The sequence below is a fragment of the Lottia gigantea genome, assembly GCF_000327385.1.
Source record: "Lottia gigantea unplaced genomic scaffold LOTGIsca_90, whole genome shotgun sequence".
NCBI classification, from domain to species: domain Eukaryota; kingdom Metazoa; phylum Mollusca; class Gastropoda; family Lottiidae; genus Lottia; species Lottia gigantea.
This window is the reverse complement of record NW_008710951.1, coordinates 1,032,172-1,044,767: the sequence shown is the minus strand read 5'-3', so window position 1 is coordinate 1,044,767 and position 12,596 is coordinate 1,032,172. Positions and strand designations below refer to the sequence as shown.

The window sequence follows — 12,596 nt, the reverse complement described above, 5'->3', positions numbered from 1 at the left end:
ATCAATTATACCACAAACAGAACAATATAAGACACATAACAAATAACAGAATGATACAATGATTTCAAATATACTTTAACAATTACTCATCAGGATCACCTCCATATCAATCAGATCATTGACTGACAATACAATATTCTTTGGCCGAGGTGTTATTGTGGGACTGTTAGTATAGTACATTGAAAGACCTGTAATGGCTAACCTAGACTTGATGTCCGGTACAAGATATTGATCATTGGTCATTTGAGCTGCCTTGCCGGTCATGTCCATCAAATAGAGCTAAATCAACAGCCCTGTAGCCAAGAGAGAAAGCATGTTTTAGCTATTTTACAGCCTTTGTGACAATTTGAAGGAATCCCAGCCCATGACTTGATAAAAACATACTGTACTCATACTGAATCATAGAATTAATTGGAAACAGCTGACAAACCTAGAGCCTCAGTGAAAATTCTAGCAAAGATATCAAAGGGACAGGTAGGCCATTTTTTTGACCAATCATACTGTAGTCTCAGAAACTGGAATTATTTTAGTCGAGCTAATCAGTAATAGTGTTCACAGCTCACAGTCGAAATTTGAGCATTCAAGACCATGTGTGTCCAGAATTATCTGCGTTTGAATGTTAAAATGATGACTCGTCAATTTAAGATACTCTGTGATTTATAGAAAAGACATATAAAGAAATAGTGAGTAGAATTCCTAGTTTGAAGAATTTTTAAAGAAATTATGTGATTTTCGTACATTTCTAGTTCTTCTGAAGACTATTTACATATATTCAAGACTAAAATCAAACCCCCAAAATGGCACCACTGTCCCTTTAATACATCCTGGAAGTTCCAACCATAATCAAGAGCAGTCTATTTTGCTTCAGGGTAGAATAAAGTAACACTTAAAGATTTAGAAGAGTCCAATCTATTAATATATTATGATCATTACAACTTAAACTACCTAAATAATAAAATGGACTGCTCAACAACACCTTTTGCATAATGCCGCAGTCTAGCAGCTAGACTGAACTCTCTATTGATCAGCAGTTGATATCTTAAAGTCTTGGTGAATTTTTAGGGATATTCCCAGCATTTCGGACCTTGTTTATCACAGAATCAGCAACATTTAATGTCATTTGAGTGATAGGGAAGTTTGCTGGTAATTTTTTAGCTATTTGTTGATGTCTGATATAATATCTGAAATAAAAAAAATGATGAATATTAAACGATGACTATATAATTGTCTTTTTATAGGGATTGTAAAAAGGACTTCCAAATTTGTCATGTGTATAGGTGACACTGATAGCAACCATTAGCACCATTCCAATTTTCAGTCAGATATCTTTGGGTTTTGAAATTCCACTAAAACTAAGCATTTTATGAAGTAGCAAGCTATTGGGGAAAGTGACATCATACATTGCTAAAACAATAATTACTGGAACCAGTGACATTTGATGGAAAATGGAATAATGCAAATAGAAGCCATAAATGGGTGTGATACACATTAAAATTATCAAAAAAACCTATTTAAAACACCTTTAACATGACCTTCACCTTCAGCAAGCATACTTCTGAAACCCTGTATACATTATAAAATTTCCTGTCTCCCATCTAGACTAAGTGGACACCTAGCATGTATCTATCATACTGAGCCAAAGCAGCTCCAAATAAATTATACTTACTTAAATTCCTCTCTATAAGTATTATATATAAAGGCTGTAACACGAGGACTGTACTCTAGGAATGTAAGTAGAACAGTAAGATGTTGATAGAGACAGATAGATTCTTCAGGACTTAACATCTCATATTGACTGGGTCCTATTACATGTAGAACTTGTTTTATAACTCTTTCTACAAACCTTTCCTGTAACATATAATACTTTTTTAATAATTATATAGTTAAAATGAATATTATCTCTTAGAATCGTCATAAGATTTAAAATCTCAAACTTGGTGAATGGGAGTATATATTCATCAGTTGGACTTACAAGGTACCATGACTAAAGAATAGAATCTCTATATCGATATCACCACCAATAGTATTACCCTTGACCACCAATAGTATTACTCTTGCCCACCAATAGTATTACCCTTGACCACCAATAGTATTACCCTTGCCCACCAATAGTATTACCCTTGTCAACCAATAGTATTACCCTTGCCCATCAATAGTATTACCCTTGCCCACCAATAGTATTACCCTTGACCACCAATAGTATTACCCTTGCCCACCAATAGTATTACCCTTGCCCACCAATAGTATTACCCTTGACCACCAAGCCAATTATGTCATGTAACGTTTCCAATGCTTAAAGATGGATTCCCTTATTTTCATTTATGAAAATGAAAATGCTCTTATATGAATAGAAAGTAGATGTGTTCTAATGACTTGGAAAAATACCAGTTTGTCTCATATGTCCATTATTAATTCATAATTAGCTAAATTTCAATTTCAAGGAGTGACCGATCAAGATAGGTCAAAAAGTCTTTTTAATACATGGAGATTTATGATTGGTTAAAACTCTTAATTATATGCAATAAAAACATAATGATATGATTAAGAATATATGATAATTCATTAGAAACACCAATTAATCAAATAGTTTGCTTAATTTGACACTAAAAAAATAACGAAACCCATCTTTAACCGAATGTGCTCTAGAATTTGCCTTAAAAATGAATTTTTACCGATTTGATTATATTTTACACCATTCTAATTTTCTGAGGCATCTTGCAATTCAACTAAAATTATTAAGTCATTATTGCCCCTGATACCGATAACAAGTGTATTTAATCACTTTGAAATCCATTTAAGTTATACACCATCCATGCATTGGAAAAAAAAACTTACTGTAGTTCTATAGTCTTCTAGTATTCTCACCATCCATCCTATGTTAAAGAAGTTATCTTCAGTATAGGCCCAGGAAGCTTGACGAGCCATCAGAAATAACTCAAATACAGCTGTTACAGAAACTCTGGTGTATTCATCTAACAAGTCTACAAACTGTAATATATCATAATATTATTGTTAACATGCTACAGCTTAAAGGGGCAATTAATTTTTATTATTGAAAACATCTTAAATTATTCCTGAAAATATAAAATATGTCATTGATCTACTTGATCAAACTGAATTTATTTTAAAAGGGTTAACTAATAGTTAAGCAGTTTTGGTGTTTGGTTTTATAATAGCTTGATATTATTAGTTAAAACTCTCAGAATAAGTAGGAGACTTATTTCTCTACAATTTGGCGTTTATCTTGCTTAACAGTACAGTTGTTTTCTTACACCTACCAAAAAACATAACAAATGTAAAAAGTGTATGTAAATTAGTTTGAAAAAATTAAATACCAAATGCTTTCGTAAAAAATCTCCATAAATGATTCACAAGCCAGCTCCAGCCTGGTATTCTCGAAACGATCTAAGCGCTAAGATCGTTTCAAGAATACGGGGTCTGGTCTTAAGGTTTGATAATTTACTAGGTTTATCTCAACTGAAATCTCAATTCTATCGCAATAAATAATTTACTACCTACCTCCTGATCTGAAGGTTTGATGTTAGAAGATTTACTAGATCTATCTGGAATTTCTGGTAGACAGGTCAAGGTCATCAACATATCTAAAACTGATTTTCCCCTAAAAATTAAAAACAGCGGAATTAATCACAACTGCTAAGAATAGTAGAGAGATTTTGCAAAGCATAAAATAATTAAATAGGTTAAAAAGGTTTGTTTCTTTTTTTCTGATACATCTCGATTGTAATCTCACAACTTTTTATTGTTATTTTTAACCAATCAAATTGCATTTCTTAAAAACAATAGCCAAACCCAATAAGGGTGTCTTATTGCTTTCCTACAATTTGTAGGTGGTATCAAGGAAAAGGGCCTAGGCCTACAAGGCACTCGTTGATAAGTTAAAAATAACGTCATTAGAATGAGACTGCAGTAGAAAACTTGTCAGATTACAATTGAAAGGAAAAATGGTGAAATTAAAATAATCACAGATATTTGATTGAAATTGGAAATGCTGCAAATCGATGCTATAAGAGTCCACAATAAACATGAAAAATTTGGAAAACCTCTTTACAATCCCTTTAGTGAGTAAGATAATATTATAAAAACTGACAGAAGTACAACTGGTTTTTCAAATAATGCAAAAACAATCTTGTGAAGTTTAACTGAAATAATCTACTCACCTTTCAGCCTTTAATGTTAATAACCTATCAGGTATAATTTCTGTTTCACGAAACATTCCACTTAATATTTCAGCCATCAATATCACTATTCTATAGAAAGATAAATATACTTTAAGTAATAATGATACTTAAATGATACAGAACAAGAAACAATCCGTGCCCATTACAACTTACAGATGAGTCAAATGGAATAATGGAATAAGATGATTTATTCAAGCTCACCGGACTTTACATGTCAACTGAGACCCTATGACCACCATTTGTTCGAAGAGCTTGGTATATTAGCATACCTAGTATATCCCTTAATCATAATCAATCCATCCATTGAATAAAATATTGATTGATAGATGATTTTTGTTGGTAATAAATGCTGAATGCTATTTTGAATATTCAACCCCCATACCAACTTACTCAAATTCATCAACTCTTTGTCTTCTGCCATCTATTGAGTTGATATTTACAGCAGATTTGGGTAAATATTTCTGAAGAGTTTGTACCAAAAACAGAAACAGATCTGAATTCTATAAGAAATATAAAAGAGTTAAATAAAATCATCTTTAAATATAAGTATTAATGGCCTATTATGATACATTGTCAACCTGATGCAGTCAGCAATGAGGGAAATTCACCTTGTAGAATATCAACATGCTTAATTTACTGTCAATAATCTTATTTGCCTGAGAATCTTAAACATTTGCTGTAACCCAAAAGAAAATTAAAAAAAAAAACGCAGTTTAGTTTAAAATATTAAAAACTTCACATACCCGCCAAAATAATTTCTTTATAACAAAATTTTTCTCAGAGGCCACTTTGACTTCGTTTAATAATCTGTAGTTATCATCTATATTATTTCTGGGGTTTAATAATTCTCTCTTCAACTGATTAAATAATATATCAGTTTGTTCTCTGTAATTAATAAATATTTAACAAGTTATAATTATCATCTATATTATTTCTGGGGTTTAATAATTCTCTCTTCAACTGATTAAATAATATATCAGTTTGTTCTCTGTAATTAATAAATATTTAACAAGTTATAATTATCATCTATATTATTTCTGGGGTTTAATAATTCTCTCTTCAACTGATTAAATAATATATCAGTTTGTTCTCTGTAATTAATAAATATTTAACAAGTTATAATTATCATCTATATTATTTCTGGGGTTTAATAATTCTCTCTTCAACTGATTAAATAATATATCAGTTTGTTCTCTGTAATTAATAAATATTTAACAAGTTATAATTATCATCTATATTATTTCTGGGGTTTAATAATTCTCTCTTCAACTGATTAAATAATATATCAGTTTGTTCTCTGTAATTAATAAATATTTAACAAGTTATAATTATCATCTATATTATTTCTGGGGTTTAATAATTCTCTCTTCAACTGATTAAATAATATATCAGTTTGTTCTCTGTAATTAATAAATATTTAACAAGTTATAATTATCATCTATATTATTTCTGGGGTTTAATAATTCTCTCTTCAACTGATTAAATAATATATCAGTTTGTTCTCTGCCGAAATAAATATTTAACAAGTTATAATTATCATCTATATTATTTCTGGGGTTTAATAATTCTCTCTTCAATTGATTAAATAATGTATCAGTTTGTTCTCTGTAATAAATAAATATTTAACAAGTTATAATTATCATCTATATTATTTCTGGGGTTTAATAATTCTCTCTTCAACTGATTAAATAATATATCAGTTTGTTCTCTGTAATTAATAAATATTTAACAAGTTATAATTATCATCTATATTATTTCTGGGGTTTAATAATTCTCTCTTCAACTGATTAAATAATATATCAGTTTGTTCTCTGTAATTAATAAATATTTAACAAGTTATAATTATCATCTATATTATTTCTGGGGTTTAATAATTCTCTCTTCAACTGATTAAATAATCTATCAGTTTGTTCTCTGTAATAAATAAATATTTAACAAGTTATAATTATCATCTATATTATTTCTGGGGTTTAATAATTCTCTCTTCAATTGATTAAATAATATATCAGTTTGTTCTCTGTAATTAATTAATATTTAACAAGTTTTAATTATCATCTATTTTATTTCTGGAGTTTAATAATTCTCTCTTCAATTGATTAAATAATATATCAGTTTGTTCTCTGTAATTAATAAATATTTAACAAGTTATAATTATCATCTATTTTATTTCTGGGGTTTAATAATTCTCTCTTCAACTGATTAAATAATATATCAGTTTGTTCTCTGTAATAAATAAATATTTAACAAGTTATAATTATCATCTATATTATTTCTGGGGTTTAATAATTCTCTCTTCAACTGATTAAATAATATATCAGTTTGTTCTCTGTAATAAATAAATATTTAACAAGTTATAATTATCATCTATTTTATTTCTGGGGTTTAATAATTCTGTCTTCAACTGATTAAATAATATATCAGTTTGTTCTCTGTAATATATCATATTATATTATAATTATATGATCAAAGAAACCAAGAGGAAGATATAACAAAAAAACAAGTATCATATATCATATATATGATAAAAAAAAAAACACAATGTTTTAACACATAATGTAAATTGTGTTTAGTGTTTTTTGTGATATGTGCTTCTTGTCATTCCAATCTTTTAACAAGAGAAAAGTTTCAATTGTTATAAAAGTTCTCAAATGAATGGATAACAGAGCAAAACTTGCTAACTCTTTCCAGGATCATTTAGATATTGTCAGAGGTTATTTTCTAGTTTTGGACAAGAGCTGCTAATCTTAATGTATTTGCTGAATGTCTAAATAACTGACTACAAATTTGATCTATAGGTTTGATAAATAAGCCAAGAGTAAATTTGGGGATTTTTCAATGATTATTCTCCAAAATTTAACTTAAATATAATCCAGATTTTCAGAAATACAGTAATCTGATTGGATAACAAAACTAAATTTTAAATCAATTTTAGTGATTGACCAATCAGATGGCTTGAAAACTAAAATCATCTTAAGTTAAGTTTTCAAGAATAAGGCCCCTGAATTCATGTGTTAAAATGTCTTGTTTGGAACTTCTAAAATCAGCAAACCTATTTTGGACAGAAATATTTACATTATTTCTGAAAAATGCTGTTATGCAGATGCATACATGTGTACAGGTCAGGAAAAAAAATCTGGAGATTTGCCTTGAAAAATCTGGAGATTGGGTGAAAAGTCGGGAGATTTTTCCAAAGCTTGTAAATTTCAAACTGCAGTAGATGTTCAGTGTCCAACACATCAAGAAAACATGTTATTTCGCCATATTTTCAATCGAAATTTTCTCTGAATACTGTAGTTCATACCTGTGTTGTTGTGAAGCTCTGATAACAGCTGATTTTCTTTTTCCATCATCAGCTGTTTCTATCTGTAACGTAGCTCTCTAAAATACAGAAAAACATTTTGTTGAGGTTTTCTAGATTTTTTATATGTAGTGGGGTCATTTATGGCTCTGATTGGCATTATTCTTATTTTCCATCAGATATCTGGCATGTTTCAAAGAACAAGGGCAATAACTCATCATAAATATTTCATGGTTTTTTTGATTTTCAATAGGGTTTATCTTTGGATGATAATAAGCAATTTTGCTGAATTGTCCAAATCTATCAAGAGTTGTGCCTTCTGGAGTGTTTACAAGCTAAAAAACACATTTAAAGTGGGTTTGGAGACACTGCGGTGAAACAATGCCATCTTTTTTTTGTTAGCGTAATGAGCCTCGTTCTGGATTTAATATAAGGTCTATCACAATACCAAAAAACTTACAAGAAGGTAGTTACTCCAAGCACTGCGAACTAACATTAAAGTTGGTGATACCAGATTTAACAGATAAATATGGAGGACTGTTTGACGTTTATCATTGATACTGGCGCCATCTATTGATAATAAATGTAATCCTGTTATAGAACCACTAAACTCAGAACCTAAAACAGAACCACTGAAACAGAGAAAAAAAAGAATATGTTATAATACAATTAGAGATTTTAATCTCTTAAAGGGATTGTAAAGAATTTTAATTTACTATTTATGTGTATTGAGGAAACTGATAACATTGATTTACACCATCCCAATTTACATTCAGACATCTGGGCATTTCACAATTCCATTACAACTTAGGGTTTTATGACATCACTATCACAAAGGATCTAAGATAATAATAGCAGGATTTGCAGTAGGGTCCTCATGAATGTTAAGTTATAGAGGAATTGCAAGAAGGAAATATGTCTGACTAAAAAGTAGAGCAGTGAAAATCAATTCTATCGATGTCTCCTATAACCATAAAGAGTTTAGAACACCTCTTTACAATTCTTTTAAAGCCTGCAAAATGCACTTTAAGAAACATAGAATCATACAAATGTCTAGGAAAGTCAAGTTTTTAATGTTTGGGATATTGTCTGGTTACCAAGTAGGACTTACTTACAGTTGCTATGAAACAAGAGAAGATAACTCTAAAGTTTTTACCTCCGATGTCTCTCTCTTTCTACTGGAGTGTTCAGGCGTGAACCAAAACCATTCGATATATCTGATGATCTGCGGGATTCGGCAACTTGGAATGATGGGATAGGTGATGATGAAATGATTGGTTGATTTTCTATAGAAATATGTGGAAGTTTCTTCTCATTTACACTCTTTGGCTTTTCATTGGACGAAGCAGTACGATAATCAGCAGTGCGTGACTTTTCGGCAATCCCATGTTGCACTTTATTTTTCCGAAACTTTTTCCACAATTTGATAAAACAACATGAGGTATCTACAGGATCGTTCGCAAGACCAGAGTCGGAATCGTTCGGATCTGGGGCAGTATGTACAAAAGCAGTTTTTTTAGGGGGTGGTGGTAGATGGCGTGTTGAGGTTTGAGAAACACTGTCATGATCATAATTTCTAGTTGAGACGACAGAACGAACTGTTGATAAACGCTCAAAATCAAGATCCTCAGCATGTTCCTCAATTTCCTCTTTCAAGGATTGTAAGATACTGTCCTGGTCCCAATTTTCATTTTTCTTTTTGTTCTTTGAATTTCTGGAGTCACGACTTGAAACCAATGAACCACGACTGTTTGGACGGCTGCCATTATTAACTGGATTACTTAAAGAACTATTGGTCACATAGCCATTGTCTTCCACGGATCCGTCCAACGATGATACCAAGCTGACTGGAGTTGAAAGATTGGAGCGGTCGATACTTTGATCTAAGCTCAAACCACCTTGTGAGGATTTTCGAGATCTCCTGAATAATTTGCGTTTTGTATGATCTGATGCTAGATACTTTATGGCTAAATGCTGCGTATTTTCCCGTTCAATCCCACTTAAGAATTCTGGGTAATCCTTGACCTGAAAAAGAAATTCATTTTTTATCAGAGATGTAATTAAGAATGGAGCAATCTTTATTTATAAGCTGTTGGGCCTTGTTCCACAAAAAATGTTGTCATCAATTGTTATTTTTCTTTGTGAAGATGGGACCATACACTTTTTCACACCCTGACTTTATCTTTGTGAGAGTAGAAGTTATCTAGTAAAGTATGAAAATCATTTTAACATAAACTTAAAATTACAATAAGAACCAAATGTATTAACATCTATTTAAAGAGTAAAGGAGAGTATGCACCAGCTTAAAGGAATTGTGAAGAGGTTTTCTAAAGTTTTCATGTGTATCAGAGAGACTGATGACATCAAGTTTTCACCATTAAAATTTTCAGTCAGAAGTCTGTGGTCTTTCAAAAAAATTACTTCACTAATCGCAAAATACGCATCAATCACTTAGTTTTAGTGGAATTGCAGGAACAGACGTCTGCTAGAAAATCCCTTTAAAAGTAACATGTATTGTGTCTTTTCTTGTGTTTTGCCATTAGTGTCAGTTAGGAGTACTTCTTGCTCTATGAACTTTTTTTCTAAGTCATATAACTGTTTGATGTAAGCTTTTCAAAGTTCTTTCTCATTCACACCCACAGCATCAAATATACTATCACAGTCTTCAATACTTTTATTATCAGTAGGAAGTAGGGCATTTTAACCTAGAGACATTCTAATCATCATTATTAATGTACAGACTTGCCTCAAGCTAATAAGGATTTGAACAATATCATTAAAATATCTTTTACTAAATCAATTCCACATTACAACACTCTAGTATCTTCAAACCACACCCAATATACCACTTTTATTTATTTTTCCCGTTACCTAGCAACTTGACATCAAGTAGTTGTTTATGATTTTAATATGAATTGAAATATTTATGGTATCTTGTTCAATATTGTATATTGTTATAAATCTCAGTAGAGTTTCAGCTCATTGAATTTTATAACCAGCTAGGTCCATATTGTTCATATAGTAATTTCCCACAATAATCACAATTTTAGGCTTCATTTGTTCTGATAAGACTCATAGACGTGACTTATAATTCTAATTATGACTTCTTATAATACTTTATTTACTGCTTTTTTTATTTCATCTTTCCTATTTGTGAATTTTCAAGATCCTCGTTTAGTAGCGGCATCAGTGGGGGTACAGAAACCCACTTTTTTAATGAAACTCAAAATCTATAAGCTTATGAAAGATTCTAAATTAAGCTTATATTTTCATGCATGGGATAGCCTACATGTACACAAATTTAATCAATTGAACCTCCTTGACCATACTGGTCTCTAACTTAGAGTTAAAATTATTATTAAAATTAGTCTTCAAAGTGTATTATGAATTCGAATCAGAGGAAATTGCGTAACGTTTTAACAACTGCAGATTTTAAACAGTATCACTTATAAAAAAGGATAATAATCTAGGTCAATGAGTAGGGTTAGGTAAAATGATGTAAAATAATCAAATATCATCACTACCATTTATAATTTCGATTATCAAATTTCATAATCCATTATATTTCAAAGTTACATTTTCTCCACATAGTTTCCCTTCAGCACATAACTTACCCACAATAAATTATAATAACCGATCAAAGCCAGAATATACTTCTATGATGCAAAAATTGCCCGTAAAATTAAGAATTTGGCATGTATTTAATTTAGTATTTCTCGATTAAAATATTTCATTTATTAATTGATAAATGATCAGCTGTCAGATAATCGATACCCCGGCCAGCCTTATCTATGAGGATCATTTCTATCCATTGGGCCATCTTTTAGAACTAGAAGAGAGAGGTCTGTGCAGATATGTCCTTCTAAAAACAAAGAATATGCCAGTACCGGAACTATGATCAGATAGACATCATTTTCAATCTTATCTCTTCTGTAACTATTTCAACACTTGCAGCGACGTTGCTAGGCCACAACACGCCCCATAGTACAGTGCAAAAGTGGCGTTACTGCTTAAGACCACCACCCACCCTTCCCAATTTTTTATCATACTTTTTTGAGCCCCCACTCAAAAATCCTCCCCCCCCCCCCCCTTTTAGAATGACAATTTTGTAGCCCATTCCTAGTAGGCCTAAACTCAATGTCAGAGGAGAGGTAGAATGCTTTGATTTACCATGGGGCCATAAAGGTTATCCTTCGCTCCTTCAACTTACCAATTCAACTGAAATCACATCTTTCAATTGTACTGCTTCCTGAATGGATTTGGGAGGATTTTCAGTCAAAAACAAACAATCATCTCCTAAAATCACAAACTTGAACGATTTTTTGTCTTTTTCGTCCACAACAATGCACGATTCGTAAGCTCGAATTCGTTCATAGCTTTCCTCGGTTATAGTTCGCTTCAGGAAACTTTCCAATTTGCTGTTCTTTTTCACAAAAAGATCTTGATTTCCCCTTGCCATTCAAATTTATATTTTCATCCATCAGAAATAAACACAATAACGGCACATTTGTTTGATTAAAAGAGTAGAAAAAACTGCACAATTTTCCTAACTACCATGTACACAATAGCACCATTGTCCAGACGTAATAATAGAACGATTGTCCAGACGTCATAATAAAGCGTAGTCAATAGAACTATTGTCCAGACGTAATCACAATGACCGATAACGATACAAATCGCATTGTCCAGACGTAACAATAGAAACATTGTCAAGACGTTCGTATAGAAGAGTTATCCAGACCTATTACAGAACAAAGAAAATGACAGGCACATTATCGAATCCAATTAGCTAGTCCGAACTTGTCCGTCAGACCGATTAACAGCGGCTCTGCTGACAAAAGGTGTGTTTGTGACGCAATCTGCTATGGTGTACATAATCCGATAAAAATTGATTATCGGGATTAGTATAGTCTTTTCCTGATAATAATCGTGATGAAGTTATTACACAAAACTATTAATCTGTGACCTAGGCCGCAGTGCTTTTCATTGCTCCTCGCTTAATGTTTTAAAAGAAATAGAAAAGAACACGCACAGATCGGAGAAGATCATAGCCTAAGCATAGTTTTGACAAATATGACAGCATATATATGCTAGAACAT

At 31.3% G+C, this 12,596-nt stretch overlaps 1 protein-coding gene across 1 annotated transcript; it reads right to left on the bottom strand.

Annotated features, from left to right (window-relative positions):
• Window positions 1–517: 517 nt before the first annotated feature.
• On the bottom strand, window positions 518–11,956 carry LOTGIDRAFT_223226 (hypothetical protein; the record flags this gene model as incomplete). Its single annotated transcript, XM_009068541.1, has 9 exons — window positions 518–1,181; window positions 1,667–1,848; window positions 2,836–2,988; window positions 3,520–3,619; window positions 4,179–4,268; window positions 4,590–4,699; window positions 4,943–5,084; window positions 9,329–9,522; window positions 11,708–11,956. The coding sequence occupies 9 exons, from the start codon at window positions 11,954–11,956 to the stop codon at window positions 1,040–1,042; spliced, it is 1,362 nt and encodes a 453-aa protein (XP_009066789.1). The 3' UTR covers window positions 518–1,039.
• Between the last annotated feature and the right edge of the window lie 640 nt (window positions 11,957–12,596).